Source organism: Nerophis lumbriciformis, linkage group LG34 (assembly GCF_033978685.3).
Source record: "Nerophis lumbriciformis linkage group LG34, RoL_Nlum_v2.1, whole genome shotgun sequence".
In the NCBI taxonomy this organism is placed as follows: domain Eukaryota; kingdom Metazoa; phylum Chordata; class Actinopteri; order Syngnathiformes; family Syngnathidae; genus Nerophis; species Nerophis lumbriciformis.
In genome coordinates, this window is record NC_084581.2 from 11,528,425 (window position 1) to 11,551,137 (window position 22,713).

The following is a 22,713-nucleotide window of genomic DNA, read 5'->3' on the forward strand; positions in this document are numbered from 1 at the left end:
AGCTTAAAGCTTAACTTACCTTAGGAGTAGCTATCAACAACATCAGAGAAACCCGTGCATGTCCTGGGCTGGAGGCTGTTTATTTAATTTATTGATTTATTTTACATAGGAGCAGGTAAAAATAAGATGATCAGTAATCAAAACTAAGGCACGTGGACTAAGACAATAAAACAAGTAACTGACACGTTAGTAAAAGTATAAATACAAGACAAAGAAGTTGACAGTAACGAAATCCAATCATATTTAATTTCGGCTTGTCAATGGGTGTGACAAATTTGGAAAATGTCCAATCACAACTATTAAATGGTGTACATTGAAAGAGGGGTGGGGGCTAGGTATGAACGAGAGCCAATCAGATGCTTTTCCTTAAAGGATCATCAGGCGAGTCCTCGATTCTGACATCGACACAACTGTAAGTCAAATCTATTATTTGCTGCCAACAGTGCTAACAACGCTTTCGAGCTTCATCTGTCCACAACTGATTACTAACTACATGTAGGAAAAACACTTATTGTTGTGGTTATTGTAAGGATAGGTGTTTGAAAATATTTAAGCTTTTATCGTGTCCGATAAATGACAGAGTTGGCCATTTCTGTGGTAATAATGGGATGTAAATGACTGTTGTTGATCCGATGTTGATGTGATAAAACCTATTTCTTGTTTAGAAGGTACATGCAATAGTAAATGCTCTTTGTTCATGCACATAATACATGTTAATCAAGTGTTTGGATGTATTCATTCAAGACAGTTACATATATGACAATGACGTACATATACTGTACTGTTTGTGTGTCGAAGTTCCCTTTATAAAGCTGAAATCAACCCCAAATGACATCTCAGTGATTCAAAATAATAGTTTGATATTGACACATGTCATCTGTACATCTCTTAAGGGTATTCTATTAATGTATGCACAAATGAGATGTGTCAATATCAGAACTTTATTTTGCATCACTTTTTGGCAACTGATAATACATTGATTTAATAAATCCATCCATCCATCAATTTTCTATCGCTTGTCCCTTATGGGGTCGCGGGGGTGCTGGAGCCTATCTCAGCTCCAAACACTTTATTAACATGTATTGTGTGCTTGAACAAATTACAGTTAATATTGTATGTAGCTTTTAAACAAGAAAGATGTTTTAGCACATCATTTGATTTACAACATTCCTTTACGATTAATACCATAGATTTGGCCAACTCTGAAATTTGTTTGGACACGATAAAGGTCAAAATAATTTTAAACACATATCCTTGCGATAATTTCAAATATAAAATGTTTGTCTTACATGAAGTAACATTTGTGGACAGACAAAGGCCAGCATTAAAGCTTAAAAAAGTGTGTGCGCTATACCAATATTATCAATATTATGTGATAATGCCTTTTATACTGTATTTTGTTTGTTTTATGTCTACCTAGAGCAGGGGTCGGCAACCCGCGGCTCTAGAGCCACATGCGGCTCTTTAGCACCGCCCTATTGGCTCTCTGGAGCTTTTTTAAAAATGTATGAAAAATGGCAAAATATGAGGGGGAAAAAAATATTTTTTTGTTTTGATATGGTTTCTGTAGGAGGACACACATGACACAATCCTCCCTAATTGTTACAAAGCACACTGTTTATATTAAACATGCTTCACTGATTCGAGTATTTGGCGAGCGCCGTTTTGTCCTACTAATTTTGGCGGTCCTTGAACTCACCGTAGTTTGTTTACATGTATAACTTTCTCCGACTTTCTAGGACGTGTTTTATGCCACTTCTTTTTCTGTCTCATTTTGTCCACCAAACTTTTAACGTTGTGCATGAAAGGTGAGTTTTGTTGATGTTATTGACTTGTGTGGAGTGCTAATCAGACATATTTGGTCACTGCATGACTGCAAGCTAATCGATGCTAACATGCTATTTAGACTAGCTATATGTACATATTGCATCATTATGCCTCATTTGTAGGTATATTTGAGGTCATTTAGTTTCCTTTAAGTCCTCTTAATTCAATTTATATCTCATGACACACTATCTGTATGTAATATGGCTTTTAATTTTTTGCGGCTCCAGACAGAATTGTTTTTGTATTTTTGGTCCAATATGGCTCTTTCAACATTTTGGGTTGCCGACCCCTGACCTAGACGTTGGAGTCTCCAATAAACCTTGATTGATTAATTCCATTTTTGACTGAATTTTTCTGCAGCCAGGTCTGGCTATCAACATAGAACTTACTTGTACAGGAATCAGAGGATGACTAAACAATTGAACATTGATCCAGCAACTAAAGCTGGGAGACAACATAATATAAAGGGGCGTGATTGAAGATGAAGGAAACTAATTACTAAACAGAAACAGGAGTGTCTAATCAGTATCCAAGGCAACAAGAAATGTAAACAAAGGGAAAACACGCTGAAACAGAACTAGACACAAACCAAGGTAGAACCACAACAAAAATAATATGAGACATGACTTCTCAGGTCATGGCATTTTCAAAAGAAGTTGGTTTTCTCAACGCTATCTACATATGTGCCTCTTAAGACCTCACTGTTGGCTTTGCAAGGTCATACAACCTCTTAACTAAACCACATTGATGCCAATCCAGCTTTTTGTTATCTTTTTTCCCAAATAAGAATCGATAAGTGAATCGATAAAGAACCGAATCCTTAAGCAGAATCGAAAATGGAATCAGAACTAGAAAAATCTTATCAATTCCCATCCCTACACACACTCGAACTGTGTAAGAACGTGCACACACAGAGGAGTTGACAGGATATTAACAGGCCACAGAGCTGCAAAATGTGGATGCAGTGTGGGAGTAGAAGGAGTGACTTTGGAGGCATTTGAGTACATCTCGCACGCACACACAAACACACACCCACACACACACGCACAGCACTGCAGTGGGCTTTACTTGGCTCCTCAGAAGGCGGGAATGTTATTACCAGGCAATGACCTCATCACGCAGTACCGGCACCATGATTCACACATCATCACAACATCATAGACTTCCTCCCTAATGAAGTCCCTCAACGATGGCGCTGTAGTGGCCAACAGCACCTTCCTCTCCCATGCACATATATATATATATATATATATATATACAATCGCAATCAAAACTTTAAGAACATAATGTCATGGCTGTCTTGAGTTTCCAATACCTTCTACAACTCTTATTTTTTTTGTGATAGAGTTATTGGAGCACATACTTGTTGGTCACAAAAAACATTCATGAAGTTTGGTTCTTTTATGAATTTATTATGGGTCTACCAAAAATGTGACCAAATTTGCTTGGTCAAAAGTATACATACAGAAATGTTAATATTTGGTTACATGTCCCTTGGCAAGTTTGACTGCAATAAGGCGCTTTTGGTAGCCATCCACAAGCTTCTGGCAAGCTTCTGGTTGAATTTTTGACCACTCTTCTTGACAAAATTGGTGCAGTTCAGCTAGATGTGTTGGTTTTCTGACATGGACTTGTTTCTTCAGCATTGTCCACACGTTTAAGTCAGGACTTTGAAAAATGTGATTGGGTGTTCCAACAGGACAATGACCCCAAACACACGTCAAAAGTGGTAAAGGAATGGCTAAATCAGGCTAGAATTAAGGTTTTAGAATAACCTTCCCAAAGTCCTGACTTAAACGTGTGGACAATGCTGAAGAAACAAGTCCATGTCAGAAAAGCAACAAATTTAGCTGAACTGCACCAATTTTGTCAAGAGGAGTGGTCAAAAATTCAACCAAAAGCTTACAGAAGCTTGTGGATGGCTACCAAAAGCGCCTTATTGCAGTCAAACTTGCCAAAGGACATGTAACCAAATATTAACATTGCTGATTTGGTCAAATTTTCAGTAGACCCATAATAAATTCATAAAAGAACAAAACTTCATTAATGTTTTTTGTGACCAACAAGTATGTGCTCCAATCACTCTATCACAAAAAAATAAGAGTTGTAGAAATGATTGGAAACTCAAGACAGCCATGACATTATGTTCTTTACAAGTCTATGTAAACTTCTGATTGCGACTGTATATACATATACAGTCGTGGTCAAAAGTTTACATAAATTTGTTGGTTTTCTGACATGGACTTGTTTCTTCAGCATTGTCCACACGTTAAGTCAGGACTTTGGGAAGGCCATTCTAAAACCTCAATTCTAGCCTGATTTAACCATTCCTTTACCACTTTTGACGCGTGTTTGGGGTCATTGTCCTGTTGGAACACCCAACTGCGCCCAAAACCCAACCTCCGGGCTGATGATTTTAGGTTGTCCTGAAGAATTTGGAGGTAATCCTCCTTTTTCATTGTCCCATTTACTCTCTGTAAAGCACCAGTTCCATTGGCAGCAAAACAGGCCCAGAGCATAATACTACCACCACCATGCTTGACGGGAGGCTTGGTGTTCCTGGGATTAAAGGCGTCACCTTTTCTCCTCTAAACATATTGCTGGGTAGTGGCCAAACAGTTCAATTTTTGTTTCATCTGACCATAGAACTTTCCTCCAGAAAGTCTTATCTTTGTCCATATGATGTTCGAGTTCTGTCGAGTTTGTTTTGAAGGGCACAGAGCACATCGTTCTAACTATCGTCACACTGGCTTATGATGTGATCACTGCCCGTGCAATGCGCGCCACCTTTTGGCGCTCAAAACGAACACTGTGATGAATATTTTTCCATTTACGATAACGCGATAAAAAATGACATTCATCACATGTGTTAACGCGTCAACATTGACAGCCCTAATATATTTATATATATATATATATATATATATATCAGTGTGTGTAGTGTCGTGTAGTGTTAATTACAATTTTGAATTTGGATTCAGTCTGATTAATCACAGGTTATTACTCACTTGCATAATTTAAAATACTTTAAAAAACATTTCAATATTTTGACACAGAATGTCATACAGAACAATGTTTTTCATTTTACTTGAATAAATGTCATTTATTCGTACTTCCCAGTGCAAAAGGTATCATTCGAATGAAGAATTCATTATAAAACCTAAAGAATATATTGCAAAGAATGCCAGTTATATCTTGTTGTTATTGTCAATGGTGCTGTGGGTGAATGTGTTTGTGCGTTTTCATTTTATCTTTCTTTTTTTCTTTTTTAAACTGGTGTAAAGCACTCTGGGCCAGATCTACAAAGTGTACTAAAACAGGTACACACTTGATAGAACACACACTAAACGTGTGCACGGACGATTGTGTCTCTTAAGTGAGCAAAATAAGGAGCACAATTCATTCAGCGTGTCTGACTTCATGAATTTGCAGAATACTATCAGAATGCCCACAGTACTGGGAGGATGAGATGCAAATATAATTACTTAGAACACACAGTGTGATTTATCAATATTGTACAGCGAGCGCAGTTTTACTTCTTTGTTTAGTATATCAAGTGCAAACTTGCTGCTGAGCAGAAATGGTTGTGAGAAAGGAGTCGATCGCACTGCAGCTCCGTCCTACATAAGCTTGTTAACATACATGGACTGTCAAAAATAAAAATATCAGACATATTGTCTATTTAGCAATAAAGTTGTATAATGTTATAGCTGCTGGGTGACTTAAGGGGCTAATATGACATTCGCGTTTTCATACATATGAAATAACTTGTTGCAACATGCATTTTCTTGCAACTGGAACATTCCAAAAGACGCTCGCAGTTAGTGCCAGCATTTCCCGTGAGCGCACCTACTCAGTGGCCTAGTGGACCTACTCAGTGGCCTAGTGGTTAGAGTGTCCGTCCTGAGATCGGTAGGTTGGGAGTTCAAATCCCGGCCGAGTCATACCAAAGACTATAAAAATGGGACCCATTACCTCCCTGCTTGGCACCCAGCATCAAGGGTTGGAATTGGGGGTTAAATCACCAAAATGATTCCCGGGCGCAGCCACCGCTGCTGCCCACTGCTCCCCTCACCTCCCAGGGAGTGATCAAGGGTGATGGGTCAAATGCAGAGAATAATTTCGCCACACCTAGTGTGTGTGTGACAATCATTGGTACTTTAACTTTTTAACTTTAACTTTCAGCGCGGTAAAAAAGTGGGTTCTATTGTAAATGCACTGCAAGTGGTACATAATGGTCTGCTGCATGATTCAAAACATAAGAAAACGTCACAGGTAAGAGCACGGTAACATGAATGTGCAGTAAATGGGTATCTCCATGGTGAAAGCCATGCAGTACACTCAAAAACCTCATTTATATAGGGTGGTCTGCGCCAATGAATTGCACACGCAGTCTAAGTAGATCACACGCAACACGCCCACTAATAGTACACGTAATTGTATTGTTTGCACACACTGTTTAGCGCGTGGTATTTGGTTCTTAGTAGATCAGGCCCTGTGTGTTGCAACTTTCCTGTGTATGAAAAGTGCTATATAAATAAAGTTTTGATTTATTGATCGATTGTCGTGTAGCCACTTGTTGCTAGGCAGAATTCATGGGGCATAATTAACTCGCGAAAAGAAAAGCTACTTTACTTTGGTATTCCTACTGCATCGCACAGCAGGAAAACCTGGCAGGAACCCACTTCAAATGTCAAATATTGTGGTGTAACGTTCTTTTTGTCTTGTCTGGTAGAGATTTGAAGATTGAGAACTTCCTGCTCGACGACCGTTACAACATCAAGATAGTCGGTACGTCCTCTAAGCAGACCACGTTTGTGTTCAAGCAGATTAAAACGTGTTCACGTAAGTCGCTTTGCCACGCAGACTTTGGCCTGAGCAACACCCTGAAGGCTGAGTCTTTACCTCCTGAGCTGCTCACCACGCAGTGCGGAAGCCCCGCCTACGCCGCCCCCGAGCTGCTCGCCCACAGGAAGTACGGACCCAAGGTGGACGTTTGGTCCATGTGCGTGAAATAGTTACATTAAACTCAACATTATTTCAATTGTGGATGCAACTCATGTATTGGATCTCATCAAATTGTGAACCTAATAAAGTTGTCGGAATGTGTGTGCTTGTGTGTTCGTGTGTGTGTGTGTGTTGACAGAGGCGTGAGTATGTTCGCCATGTTGACAGGGACGCTGCCTTTCACCGTGGAGCCATTCAACATCAAACATCTGCACCAGAAGATGATCAATGGCGACATCGGCAGCATCCCCAGCGACGTCAGCAAAGGTCAATCGCAGTAACACGATGTATCACTCTGATGCCTTTTTAGTGACACCAACTCCGTGTTTAACTTTCTCTACCCCAATGTGATGACTTTTTCGTTGTGTCGCATTCCTGGATTGATAATGGACACAACATTAGGCACTTGTTCACTTCATTTATCACAGGAGAGAGTCAAAACATAAGAAAAAGTCTTCCTTGAATGCGAGCGATGCATTCCCGATGGCAATTTTTTTTAAATTGACACTACTCTTTGCCATAAAATGTTTTGGTGCAGATCTGGATAAAGGTGCATGTATTGTTATGACAATTGACTGTTGAAGTCCACTTGCATTGGGGCCAAGTTAGGCTGTGACCAGTGATGGGCAGTAGAGATGCGCGGTTTGCGGACACAACCGCGTAGTCCGCGGATTATCCGCGGATTATCCGCGGGTCGGGCGGTTGGAATAAAAAAAATTAGATTTTATCCGCGGGTCGGGTCGGGCGGTTGAAATTAAAAAAAATTTGATTTTAAATAGATTCAGGCGGGTGGCAGTTAAACCAATTCGGAAATATATATACATAGTTAAATGTTGTTACCCACATACGAAAAACGAGCAGGCACCTGCAGCATATGCCACAACAGAAGAAGAAAAAAAAAAGAGATGGACACTTTTACGGAGCGGAGAAGGGACGCCTCGCCGGGGTCCGGGACCGAGGCCCCTTCCCCCGAGAGGGCCCCACCGGGAGCCGTAGCTGAGGTGATCCGCGAGAAGGGCCCGACGCACGTCCAGGGTCACCACCGCTCCCACCGCACCGACACCCCGCCTCGTCCGCCTTCGCCGCGGCCGGCGTCACGCGCAGCAGGTAAACAGCTTACCTGCCCGCCACCCTCGTGGCCGGGGGCTCGTAACAGGGGTCACTCCGCGCGCTCCGCCCGCGCAGCTTACCTGCCCGCCACCCCCGTTGCCGGGGGTGCGTAACAGGAGTCACTCCGCGCGCAGTGCGCTCACGAAAGGGGTGGGGCTCACCCTGGTGAGCCGAGTGGGCCACTTTTGGTAAGCAGAACTGGCGCTGCGGGATGAACCGAACGCCGGGTTAAGGCGCCCGATGTTGACGCTCATCAGACCCCAGAAAAGGTGTTGGTTGATATAGACAGCAGGACGGTGGCCATGGAAGTCGGAACCCGCTAAGGAGTGTGTAACAACCCACCTGCCGAATCAACTAGCCCTGAAAATGGATGGCGCTGGAGCGTCGGGCCCATACCCGGCCGTCGCCGGCAGCGAGAGCCGCGAGGGCTAGGCCGCGACGAGTAGGATGGCCGCCACGGTGCGCGCTGAAGCCTCGGGCGCGAGCCCGGGTGGAGCCGCCGCGGGTGTGAGGGACATCGCACCTCCACGCGCTTGGAGGTGCGCTCAGCGCGGCTCCCAGATGATTCCGCACTGGTGTGCGTCTGGGCCGTGACAGCGTGGCACGCATTGAATGTCTGTGCTGCATTGGATCAGTCTCCTTTCTTTAACAGGCAAAAGCTTTATAACCTCACTAATGCCTTGCATCGTCTATATTAGATATATAACAACGGGCGGGTGCGGGCGGGTGCGGGCGGGTGCGGTTTTGATTAAATGTTAGTTCGGGTGGATGCGGATGGTTGACGACTTTTGTGATGCGGTTGCGGATGAAATAATTGCCTATCCGCGCATCTCTAATGGGCAGTAACCAATGGTTCCTGAAGCTTAGCTTTTTTTTTAGACCCATCAAAGCTACAAAGAGAAAAAAATTACTGCAAATCCAGGCCAAAAATAATACCCAGCAAATACAATGACCTGGATGAATGAGAACATCCATACATTACAGAAACATTACAGACTGGCCAATCAGAGGCAAGACAAGGGGAAACTCGAGGGAGTCGGAGACAGAGGGACGCTTTAAGCTGACGACTCAAAAAAAAAAAACATACTTGAAAATGGCAGAGGGATTCTCTCCTGCAGATTTTCCTTTAATGATGAAGACAACGTCAACAAAACCCACAACAATGCGTGACGTGTCCATGGCCATATTTAGACAAATGTATGCGTTTAGAGAAAATATGCCCAAAACCTTCGTTTTTAGTTGTTTACTCTGCAAACCAAAACCATAACTGCTCTCTTTATCTAAGACTTCCAACACAAATTTAGGAACACACATTAAGGTGAGTTGAGTTCATTAAAAGTTTTACTGCACTTAACCTTTACCAATTGTTCCCAAACAACACACATGTCTATTGCTGCATTTCCATTGCTGTGTATTGCAAAATAAAAGCTGTATTGCTAAAATTTCGATTAAGCTAGGTGTTTCCATTAAAGGGTGTTTCGAGTTTCTCGTAAAATCTCATCCCGTGAGACTCCACTTTGAGGAAGACATTGCAGCCACTGCTGTTGCCATGATGTCATAAGATGACGAAGGTAGCGAGTGATCGCTCAAAGGCAACATCCTTACAGCCTCCTTGACACTTGTTCCAGCATGTGGGTCTCTCTGATTCTGCGGATCGGCCTCTATTGCGGGGAAAGGACCCGCGAGACGACCCGTCTGCCCTAGTTGTCCTACATTAGTGCCCGTCGGTTCGGTGTTTAGCTGCCCTCTAAATGCGAATAAAGAGTTTCCATCATGCTTTTTCCGAAATACTTCAATATCGAAACGTCTCAATGAGAGCGCAAAAATATTTTAGCGATATTTGAGAGGTTTTTCAAAATATGGGTGTTTCCATTACCATTATCGCAATATTTAGGTACCGCACATTTGTAGGGGTAAAGAAAATAGAGATTGCTATTGTTTTTTGTTTTCCTTGTCAAGCTATAGATAGATGCTGTTTTTTTTTTATACTGTAGGCAAAGAAAATGAACAACATTATAGGGGGGGGCCAAAGAAAAGGCAAACTAAAATAAATACACACAGTGGGTTGCAGGGACCCCTAGAGGTATTTGTAGTGTGTCCCAATCTAAATGACAGATAGTTAATAGTGATGGACCCTTATTGGGTCAATTTGTACAGTCTCAGTTACATAAACATTGATATTATATATGTGGGCCCATAGATATAAATTCCGTTAAAATGGAATCTGTAGCGTAATGCATGTCATACTGGGCGTCATAATGTATGTAGCAAGCTACTTTTGCCGTGTAGCTTGCTATAAGTCACTGGGGAGAGCTACCCCTGTAGCTTAACTACAGTAACTTTTAGCTTAGCTTATTACATTTTCCAAGTGGCTTGCCCATCACTGGCTGTGACCGATTGGAGTCCATAGTGGCTCTGTGGTGGTTGCTGTGTTGTTCATCTGCTCTGTAATGTGCATTAGTGCCACCTACAAGACTGGAGTAGTGGAGTATCACCCAGATTTTTGTGATTTAACCAATCAAAACTTTGTTAGGATTGCACTTTACTGCATACTTGCCAACCCTCCCGGATTTTCCGGGAGACTCCGAAATTCAGCGCTTCTCCCGAAAACCTCCCGGAACAAATTTTCTCCCGAAAATCTCCCGAAATTCAGGCGGACCTGAGTGACGTGTCGACAGCCTGTTTTCAAGTCCGCTTTCCCACAATATAAACAGCATGCCTGCCCAATCACGTTATAACTGTAGAATGATCGAGGGCGAGTTCTTGGTTTCTTATGTGGGTTTATTGTTAGGCAGTTTCATTAAAGTCCTCCCAGCGCGGCAACAACACACAACAACAGCAGTCACGTTTTTGTCTACCGTAAAGCAGTTTGTCTGCCGTAAACAGCAATGTTGTGACACTCTTAAACAGGACAATACTGCCATCTACTGTACATGCATATGTGACAATAACATCTACGGCTTTTAGAGAGTGCAGTGCACAACTGCGCACACAACAAGGAGACGAAGCAGAATGCATCATCAGAGAGGGTGTTCAGCATGGTTAGAATAGAACAAGGATGGACAATTCAACCCTTAACTCAACAATGAGTAGATGAGTGTTATGTGTGTGTATATGTGTAAATAAATGAACACTGAAATTCAAGTATTTTTCTTATTTATATATATATATATATATATATAGCTAGAATTCACTGAAAGTCAGGTATTTCTTATATATATATATATATATATATATATATATATATATATATATATATATATATATATATAGCTAGAATTCACTGAAAGTCAAGTATTTCTTATATTTATATATATATATATATATATATATATATATATATATATATATATATATATATATATATATATATATATATATATATATATATATGAAATACTTGGTGAATTCTAGCTGTAAATATACTCCTCCCCTCTTAACCACGCCCCCAGCCACGCCCCCCCCCCCCCCGAAATCGGAGGTCTCAAGGTTGGCAAGTATGCTTTACTGGGTGCAGTGTTTCCCACTGGACTGTAATCTATCTATGGCAGTATGTTGCAGGGGCCAGCAGCTAGATGACGCCAACGTCAAGTATGCATAATTGGCCATAACGCATGAAGCATGTCATTTTTATGGACATTGTGGAAGAGACAAAAAAATTTCAAGAACATGAAAAGCAAAACAACAATGTTTGTAAATAGACATAGACTTTACTCTGTCACTTTTTTTTGCCTTTGTTTTTTTATGTCCCAAGCGGGCATAGCAGGACTTGCTGCTCGTTAAGAATCAATCAATCAATCAATCAATGTTTACTTATATAGCCCTAAATCACAAGTGTCTCAAAGGGCTGCACAGGCCACAACGGCATCCTCGGCTCAGATCCCACATCAGGGCAAGAAAAAACTCAACCCAATGGGACAATGAGAAACCTTGGAGGGGACCCCGGGTGACCGGTGCAATGGTTGTCGAGTGGATCTAGCATAATATTGTGAGAGTCCAGTCCATAGTGGATCTAACATAATAGTGACAGTCTAGTCCATAGTGGGGCCAGCAGGAGACCATCCCGAGCGGAGACAGTTCAGCAGCGCAGAGATGTCTCAAACCGATGCACAGACGAGCGGTCCATCCCGGGTACCGACTTTGGACAGCCAGCACTTCATCCGTGGCCACCGAACCTGTGCGCCCCCCCCCCCCCCCTCCACAAAGGAGAGGGGGGCAGAGCAGAAAAGAAACGGCAGATCAACTGGTCTAAAAGGGGGGTCTATTTAAAGGCTAGAGTATACAAATGAGTTTTAAGATGAGACTTAAATGCTTCTACTGAGGTAGCATCTCTAACTGTTACCGGGAGGGCATTCCAGAGTACTGGAGCCCAAATAGAAAATGCTCTACAGCCCGCAGACTTTTTTTGGGCTCTGGGAATCACTAATAAGCCAGAGTTCTTTGAATGCAGATTTCTTGCCGGGACATATGGTGCAATACAATCAGCAAGATAGGATGGAGCTAGACCGTGTAGTATTTTATACGTAAGTAGTAAAACCTTAAAGTCACATTTTAAGTGCACAGGAAGCCAGTGCAGGTGAGCCAGTATAGGCGTAATATGATCAAACTTTCTTGTTCTTGTCAAAAGTCTAGCAGCCGCATTTTGTACCAACTGTAGTCTTTTAACGCTAGACATAGGGAGACACGAAAATAATACGTTACAGTAATCGAGACGAAACGTAACGAACGCATGAATAATAATCCCAGCGTCGCTAGTGGACAAAATGGAACGAATTTTAGCGATATTACGGAGATGAAAGAAGGCCGTTTTAGTAACACTAAAGAAAAGCAATGCTTGCTTTCATGTTAGTCTCTAAAGAAAAGATAACATAGCTACATTTGATGCTAATCGCTAAAGTTTAGAGGCGTCTGAAGATAAATATAAGTCAATAAAGGGTTTTTCCCTTCTGCTACTTTTTCTTATTCTCTGGCAGACCAGATGTGTATGAAGTGTGTTTAGAAGCAGAGTAATGACGTCATCGACTGTACGGGTTTGTAACAACAAACACATTTGAAACAGCGAACGACGTTCTGGTTATCTTTCTGAAGTCAGCACGAAGTGTCGGCAGTATTCCTATCCTTAATATATCGCTTCCACTGCACAGGTGCCGTAACGTTTGTGATGTATCTCCTGGAGCCGGACCCGGAGAAGAGACCCAGCGTCCGAGCGGCCATGCAGAGGAGATGGATCAATGAGGGCTACGCCAAGAGGCCACTACACACACGCTCACACAATAACAGGTAGCCCACACACTAACATATCTTCTTTAGAGCAGAAAGACATGTGCGTCGCATTGAAGGCGTTATGAGTTTCCAGAATGTTTGCCACTTGAGACACTGCTGCCTGCTCTCCAGCCAGGAAATGAAGGCAAATGAAAAGTCTTGTGGTCGGTTTTTGTGTGTCAAAGTGCGACTTGGAAGCCTTTTATCAGACTGTGGAAATGCAATCACAATTAAAAAGTGCACCTTTGATTCTCCGAAATTGCTTTGACAGATTTGTTCTCTGATCTAAACCGATTACATTTCTCTTATTGACTTGTTTTGCCCGATTGTACTGAGCAGCCAGGACATTTCTTGTTGTATGGTTATCACACTCTTCTTCCTTGGCCTTCTCTAATGGTGTAACCCGCCTGGGCCAGCTTCACTGTGGATTGTGGAATGTTCACACACGCAGGGCCGCAGTTAGGATTTGACAAATACAGAGGAAAAAGAATGATGGTCCAAGAGGAGCTTTGAAAGGCTGACATCATGTGTACCACAACACCAAATAAATACTATTTACCTTGAGCAACCCAATGAATTGAGGTAGAACTATCAGGTGTTATATTATCTAACATCTTTGATAATCAGCATGATTTTCTAATAGTCCACTTTTTTTTATTAATATGCTGAAGTTTAGCGTATTAAACAATTTTCACATCATTAAAACATCAATTTAAAAACTTTATTGCAATTTCAACTAGAGATGTCCGATAATGTTTTTTTTGCCGATATCCGATATTCCGATATTGTCCAACTCTTAATTAGTGATACCGATATCAACCGATACTGATATATCCATTTGTGGAATTAACACATTATTATGCCTAATTTTGTTGTAATGCCCCGCTGGATGCATTAAACAATGTAACAAGGTTTTCCAAAATAAAAGAACAACTTCAACTCAAGTTATGGAAAAAAATGCCAACATGGCACTGACATATTTATTATTGAAGTCACAAAGTGCATTATTTTTTTTAACATGCCTCAAAACAGCAGCTTGGAATTTGAGACATGCTCTCCCTGAGAGAGCATGTGGAGGTTGAGGTGGGCGGGGTTAGGGGTGCGGGGTTGAGGTGGGGGGGTGCCAGGGGGGGTAGCGGGGGGTGTATATTGTAGCGTCCCGGGAGAGTTAGTGCTGCAAGGGGTTCTGGGTATTTGTTCTGTTGTGTTTATGTTGTGTTACGGTGCGGATGTTTTCCCGAAATGCGTTTGTCATTCTTGTTTGGTGTGGGTTCACAGTGTGGCGCATATTTGTAACAGTGTTAAAGTTGTTTATACGGCCACCCTCAGTGTGACCTGTATGGCTGTTGACTAAGTATGATTTGCATTCACTTGTGTGTGTGAAAAGCCGCAGATATTATGTTATTGGGCCGGCACGCAAAGGCAGTGCCTTCAAGGTTTATTGGCGCTCTGTACTTCTCTCTATGTCCGTGTACACAGCAGCGTTTTAAAATGTTATAAATTTTACTTTTTGAAACCGATACCGATAATTTTGAAACCGATACCGATAATTTCCGATATTACATTTTAATGCATTTATCGGCCGATATTATCGGACATCGATAATGTCAACCATGTCGGGGATTTGAAACTAAGACTTTCTGTATTGCAACACAAGTATTAAAGACACGCGCCGCAAGAGCTACCAGAAGTCCAAGAGAGAAATTTGCTAGCGAGAAGGCCTTGCTAGGCCTGAGGGCACACCATTGTTCGAACACACTCGCGTTTGTTGCCGGAAGTCAGAAATGCGCTACTATGGAAACAGAAATAAATGCGCTGAGGAAAGAAGTTTCGGTATTGCTTAAACTTACCAAAATACGGTAAATATTGTACATATTTCATATTGTTATGAACGTGTCTGTTACTACATTATATATAGACTTGCAGTGCGTATAGAAAACGTTGAAGGAGGGTATTAAATTTATTTTAGAGGGATTTGAAGGCTACAACTGTGACTCCCAATAGTCACATTTTGAAAGCGATTTTAAACCATCTTTAAGATCCTAAAAAAAATGTGTGTGTTCTTGTCTATCACATTGAATGTGAACGATAGGCAAAATTACCCCAAAAAGTGCAGTTCCCCTTCAAAGTAAAAGTGGACTTCATTGTGTTACGCTGTCATTGCATGGCCAAAGATTGTATATTGAGAGATTGGATGATGTACTGCATGGTAATGTACAGCCCACACGATGTCCCACACAAAGTACATTTGCATCATCTTCTTGTCACTTAAAGAAAATACCAAGGACATGACCTCAATGTCCTCAATGGTAGTTACGGCCATGCTCACACGTACTACAGCACAGCCACACCAGTCAGGATTTTGTGGATTCACGCAAATTCAACCAATCCCCACAAATTATGAGCGACCTTGCAATTGTATCCAAAAACCACAATTTCCCAAACTCCCGGCATATTTTGGCCAATGTCAGCGTCATTACTAATGTTAGTTAGACTAAATTAAAAGAGTAATTTGACAATGAGCGCCGAGTGTGTGCCATCTAGTGTACTCTTAAGTATATGTGGTATAAAAGGAGTAAAACATTCATACAATATTTGTTTTCCAATTGTTGGCTAAATTGTGTGCTTTTTGAGGTTATTTTTCGAAGGACCACTTCAAAGATTGACATCAAATTGATGAAAAACATTTTTTTTCATGTTATTAAAAAAAAGAAAAGCCTTTAAAAACATTGCAAATTTTGCCACAAATCTCCGAAAAACCTGCTGTGTGAATTAAGGCATTTTAAGTGAATACAATTACACCAAAATCCTGGAGAGACTGACTAGCAGGCATCTGTTACGATGGCATCGAGCAGAAAGCCAAAGAAAAAGTGACACAGCATCATCTTTAAAACGTCCCTTATTGTGCAACAGTGACTATTTAATGATGCTAATAACCAGGGCCGCCCCTCCTTATACGGAGATCACACAGTAGTAGGACCCAACGCCCCAAGAAGAAGCGCTTGTAAAATGTCAATTAATAGATGAGTGTGCGTTTCATGTGACAGGTTACCGCAAACCTATTCCTAGCCCCTTTCTGCTCTGTCACTGATAAGAATGTATTTTTCCATGGTTTTGATCACAGTCCTTCATGGCGTACAGCGTTAATGTAAGGCGGACATACTGCGTTCGTGGGATCTTTGGCTTGTTAAGTTACGTTTTAATCATCCATTCATCCATCCATTTTCTACCACTAGGGTCGCGGGGGGTGCTGGAGCCTATCTCAGCTGCATTAATTATGTTAAAGTTATTTTGCACTAAAAACTTGAATCATTGAACAATTTATATCCCATTATTATGTTTTAGTCCACAACATCTTTTAATATATACATTAATAACCCATAATAGGTAGGATTACTTACTCCTTTTCAGACATGTTATAAGAAAATGACAGTATGTAAATTATATGATGTATCATACATACTGTGACTGCATTCATGTTCCAAATAAATGTAAACCATAGCCATGATATCATTGTTAATTCAATTCAAGTTTGAGTCAAATAGTATCTGTAGCCTTCGCTTGACGCTCCTCTACTTTCTCCTGCTCCCGCTTGCTGCGGCAACAACAAAAAACAACTCCGGACGCTCCTCTTTGTATTGTTTTCAAACAATAATGATATGGGATAAAAAGCATGGCAAAATAAAGCGAGTGTGTTACTGTAAGAAAGAGTAAGAAAAAGTAAGAGTAAGATCAAAAAACTGTGTGGCTCGATTCCACCATACCTGACTGCCATTACCCATAATACACTGTGTCCAACTGTATCAAATGATTCACACAAATGTAATGATTACAAATAGGGTGCGCCTTATAATTACTCCAAGCATGCAATATATACATTTTCGTATTATTCAAATGAAGCAAATAGTCCCCTTTTGGCTGAATAAACATAAAGCACCTTCCATAAAGTGTAAATTAACTTAAATAGCATTTAGGCTCCTACAGTATCAAAATAATTTCACACAAATAAAAAGTGTTGTAAAATTGGGTGGGCTCTAAATAAAATTTTGCTCAGGGCCCCAAATTAGCCAGTTAGCCCTGATGCTAACAGTAATACATGTTACTACGCTCTCACTTCCAAAACTCATTCCCCATACTTCGCTACACATCTTAAAAAGAATGCACTGGCCTGTCAAATGTCCATCAGTCACATTCGCACACATTAGTTAGTTAGTTAGTTAATTATATTTATATAGCGCTTTTCTCTAGTGACTCAAAGCGCTTTACATAGTGAAACCCAATATCTAAGTTACATTTAAACCAGTGTGGGTGGCACTGGGAGCAGGTGGGTAAAGTGTCTTGCCCAATTAGCTGTCAAACATCAAATCCACACATTGACTAAGTGCCAGCCTGGCAATGTTGCCTCATCTCGCCGCCACCTCCCCTCCCAGGTTGCATACGGAGGATCTCGACGCATCTGTGCTGGCGCACATGACTGACACGCTGGGTTACTCGCTTTCGGAAACGACGCACACGCTCACCGCCAACCGACCCTCCGCCATCATGGCCTCCTATCACCTCTTGCTTGCCAAACACAAGAGGAGCCTTGAAGTGGCAAAGATCAACAAGGTGAGTGTACGCATCAGTGAGGGCGGGGTTTAAAAAAAAAAAACATCCCCGTGCTCCTACTCCCATTTTAGGGTGACAGCTCCAAGCCGCCAATCAGACGTCCAAAGGCCCGCCAAGTGGCGGAGAAGCGACGTGTGAGGATGAGAGCGGAGCAAGAAGACGATGAGAAACGTCCCCCGTCGTCCTCTCTGTCCCCTCTGATCCCCGCCACCTCCCAGGAAGCCAATGATGAGGATCCGGCCGCCAGCTTGGACACCAGAGAGACTCTGCTTCTTGACGGTAACACAGAACTAAAGGCCCAATGACAACTTTGGGTTATTGTCAGAGTGTGTTGTTGTGTACAGCAGTGTTTTTCAACCACTGTGCCGCGTAAATAGTAAATATTTGATGTTATTTACCTTTGTTCCACTCGTGTGCTGCCTTCTATCTCAATGTTTTTGAACTACTGTGCCGTGAGATACAGTCTGGTGTGCCGTGGGAGATTATCTAATTTCACCTATTTGGGTTAAAAATATTTTTTGCAAACTAGTAATTATAGTCTGCAAATGATGTGTTGTTGTTGAGTGTCGGTGCTGTCTAGAGCTCGGCAGAGTAACCGTGTAATACTCTTCCATATCAGAAGGTGGCAGCCGGTAGCTAATTGCTTTGTAGATGTTGGAAACAGCGGGAGGCAGTGTGCAGGTAAAAAGGTATCTAATGCTTAAACAAAAGGTGAGTGCCCCTAAGAAAAGGCATTGAAGCTTAGGGATGGCTATGCAGAACGAAACTAAAACTGAACTGGCTACAAAGTAAACAAAAACAGAATGCTGGACGACAGCAAAGACTTACTGTGGAGCAAAGACGGCGTCCACAATGTACATCCGAACATGACATGACAATCAACAATGTCCACACAAAGAAGGATAAAAACAACTGAAATATTCTTGATTGGTAAAACAAAGTAGATGCGGGAAATATCGCTCAAAGGAAACTGCTACAGGAAAATACCAAAAAAAGATAAAAAGCCACTAAAATAGGAGCGCAAGACAAGAACTAAGACACTACACACAGGAAAACACCAAAACACTCAAAATAAGTCAGGGTGTGATGTGACAGGTTGTGACAGTACACCTACTTTGAGACAAGAGCTATAATGATGGATGGTTGGTTATGGTTTAAATTCATATCCAACAATTGCGACAACGACTTTTTACTGTCAACTGAGTTTAATTTTTTTAATGATTTCTGCTGGTGGTGTGCCTCCAGATTTTTTAAATGAAAAAAAAGCGCCTTGGCACAAAAAAGGTTGGAAAAACACTGGTGTACAGTGCTCATTACCAGGCTTTAAGGACACATTAGCATCGTTTGCATAATGAGGAACTTTTAAAAATAGAAACAACCTGTTTGTGCCGTCTCGTTTGGCCAGACAAGGAAGACTCCGCCCCTTCACCCGCCGAGCCAATCAGAGACAGCGGCCTATCGAGAGAAACCCGGCGTACGAACGGCGGCGGTGATCGTACCGCAGTTCAGGGCCTCCTCTGGTTGAACACGTTGGAGGAGAGCGCCGCTTCTCCGGAAATGCACAGAGCCCCGCCCACCACGCTGCCCCTCCTCCGCCACCAAGCGCTGAAGGACGGACGAGGCAGGAAGGTGGTATGGGTCTCTGGCGCCACTGGACTCCAGGTGAGCGGCTCCAAAACCCTTCCCTCGCCGAGACACCCTCTGGCGGGGAGGGTCGTGAGGGGGGAGACGGCGGCGGTCGGGTCCAAAAGGAACTCTGTCCAATCACGCTCGACTCTGTGCCGCTGTACCGCTAACGCCAACCTGCCGCTACTTCCTGCCGCGCTGCAGAGGAAGACGGACAGGAAGCTGCAGAGCATAAACTGACATCTTTGTCACCTAGCGACGCTAACGGCCACGTGGCCGGGACGAAGACACCTTAAAGGATGCGTAAAAAATGGTTAGCAAACAAACAACAAGTGAGTTTACAGTGGGCTGGGAAACGCAGGTAATGTGCTAATTAGTGCTTTACATTTGAAGTCAGCAGGGGGACAACACTTCCTGAGAGGCGCTGACTGCACGTTTACTGAATCGCAAAAGCACGTTACAGTATCATGGCTCACTGGCGCCCCCAGAAACCACCAGTGGTATTACAATCCAACACTTGACATACTGTATGTATTTTGTTATACTGTAATTATCACCAACTTTTTCAAAAGCTTGAGTGCCAAATGTAATCATATAATGAAAAAAATAGAATACTGTAGCCAAACGTGTATGTGATAGCATTATTCTTGTCAATAAAAGATGTATTTTCTACTTTTTACACCAAATAATGTTTTTTTTGTAATATTCACTAGATAAGGAGACATATAATTCCAACGTACCCAGAAGCAAAGAAAATCAGAGGTCATCAAAAATGTATGCAATTTGTCATTCTTATGGCCAGACTTGTGTGTTTACTTCCGTACGTGACGGTTTCGGCCTGCCACAGACCGAAAACATCAAGTATGGAAGTTTGGCCAAAAGAATACGAATTTCAAAGAAAATACATTTCCTGTTTTTAATGACATGTTTCATGTTTGCATGAAAGAACAAACTTCAGGTCTTCATCAGCGTTCAGCTAAGACAGGTGTCGACGACCAAAACGATTGAAAGAGCCATATTGGACAAAAAAAAACAACCTAATCTGTCTGGAGCCCCAAAAAATCAAAAGCCTTAAGTAAGTGTTATAATGAAGGCAACACATGATGCAAGTGTCTATATAGTTATATTAGCCTACTATCAAAATGTGTCGCAGGCTGACACAAATCTTCATTGACAGAAATGTTGAAATGTAATATTTATTCTATACTTTTTTACAACATAGGAAAACATTAGTAAAACGGAGGCTTCTCCTGGAAATGACTGGCTTAAAATGGCCAAAGGCATAGATGTGTGTGTCCAAGTTAAAGGAAATGTCTTCTAATGGACTTTTTACAATCTTTGCAAGCTGGGTAATGTTTGCTGTGGTCTGGAACAATATGACACACAACTATCAAAACATGCAGCCAACATTACATACAGATAATGTGTCATGAGACATACAAATAGAAATTAAATACACAGAGGACATAAGTAAAGGAAATTAAATGAGTTCAAATATACTTACAAACGAGGCATAATGTGTATACAGCTAGCCTAAATTACGTGTTAGCATTGATAAGCTTGCAGTCATGCAGTGACCAAATATGCCTGATTAGCACTCCAACAAGTCAATAACATCAACAAAGCTCACCTTTCTGCATTCACGCACAGCATAAAACATTTGGTGGACAAGATGAGACAAAGAAGGAGTGGCATAAAACACGTCCTTCTGTGGCAGCGTAGGAGAAAGTTGTGCATGAAAACAAATTGCGGTGAGTTCAAGGACTGCTGAATTTAGGAGGACAAAATGGCGCACGCCAAATACTCTCATCATTGAAGCATGTTAAATATAAACAGTCTAACAATTAGGAAGGTTTGTGTCATGTTTGTCCTACAGAAACTATATTAAAACTAAGATTTATTCCCCCCCCCCCAACTTTTTCCATTTTTGAAAAAGCTCCAGGGAGCCACTAAGCCGGAGCTATGCGGCTCTAGAGCCGCGCGTTGCTGACGCACAAGCTAAAACTTATTCAAGCAGGATTCAATCTCCATTTCCCACTCACAGGTGTGCCACCGCCCTTCTTTATGTCCTCTTGTCTCTTTGAAGCTTGGACGTCGTGTGGACATTACTGCTGCATTGTTGGCCCTGACCTTCCTCCTCCTCATCCTCCTCAATTATTCAGCATGCCACCAGATACTCTGTGTGAGCGATCTGTCAGGACACATTGAAGACAGGTAGATATGTCCCCCTCCCCCACACTCCTCTTACATCTCAGTCATACCAAGAACACACTGCTGGCTAAAGAAGGCTATAGAGTACCTATAGAGAATGTGCGTACTGCAAGCGGAAAATCTGTCAATAATGAATGAAGCAGCTTATCATGTGTCCGTCACATCACTGCTGAGGCGCACGTTCATGGTCACTATCTGACGCCACATTACTATCATGTCCTTTTTTTAAGTATTTTTTTTCTCTAATGCATGTCACGTCTCCAAAATGTTTGTTATTTTATTTATTTATTTATTTTTTGAAGACTCAAGCTTTCAAAAAGTCACACATTTTTGTGTCAAAAATATTATACAATAAAAGTATTTTTATTGCAGTTAAGAATATTAGAATAAAGTGTTGTTTTGGGGGGATTTTTTTTTACATTCTAAATATATATTTATAAAAATACAAGACTTTTTAATTTTCAAGAATTAATTTGTAAAATTAAGCGGAACATATTTAAATATCACAGGAAGGAAAAACAACTATGAGAATGAAGTAAAAATTTACAAGAGAGTGATTTTTTATTTTTTTTTACTTTATGAGGAAATGGTTTTATTTTGTAAGTCTTTATTTTTAGTAAAAAATAATTTTGATTATTACCAGAATAAAGTTATCATAATACAAACCCCAAACTCAGTGAAGTTAGCCCATTGTGTAAATCATAAATAAAAACAGAATACATTGATTTGAGAATCCTTTTCAACCTATATTCAATTGAATAGACTGCAAAGACAAGATACTTAACGTTCAAACTGGTAAACTTTGTTATTTTTTTGCAAATATTAGCTCATTTGGAATTTGATGCCTGCAACATGTTTCAAAAAAGCTGACACAAGTGGCAAAAAAGTTGAGGAATGCTCATCAAACACTTATTTGGAACATCCTACAGGTGAAGTGGTTAATTGGGAACAGGTGGGTGCCATGATTGGGTGTAAAAGCAGCTTACATGAAATGCTCAGTCATTCACAAACAAGGATGGACGAGGGTCACCACATTGTGAACAAATGCGTGAGCAAATCGTC

At 41.4% G+C, this 22,713-nt stretch overlaps 1 protein-coding gene across 2 annotated transcripts in view; it reads left to right on the plus strand.

Moving 5' to 3' along the window:
• LOC133576301 (hormonally up-regulated neu tumor-associated kinase homolog) overlaps window positions 1–20,067 on the plus strand; it is a 31,626-nt gene extending 11,559 nt beyond the window's left edge. The window contains exons 4-10 of one of the 2 annotated variants that reach the window (XM_061929429.1): window positions 6,563–6,618; window positions 6,694–6,832; window positions 6,974–7,101; window positions 13,089–13,224; window positions 17,637–17,814; window positions 17,886–18,093; window positions 19,220–20,067. In XM_061929429.1, coding sequence (XP_061785413.1) covers window positions 6,563–6,618; window positions 6,694–6,832; window positions 6,974–7,101; window positions 13,089–13,224; window positions 17,637–17,814; window positions 17,886–18,093; window positions 19,220–19,680 — 1,306 coding nt within the window. In that variant the 3' untranslated portion in view covers window positions 19,681–20,067. The remainder of the gene's footprint in view (window positions 1–6,562; window positions 6,619–6,693; window positions 6,833–6,973; window positions 7,102–13,088; window positions 13,225–17,636; window positions 17,815–17,885; window positions 18,094–19,219) is intronic. The other variant, XM_061929430.1, reaches the window with a different exon arrangement.
• Window positions 20,068–22,713: the final 2,646 nt, after the last annotated feature.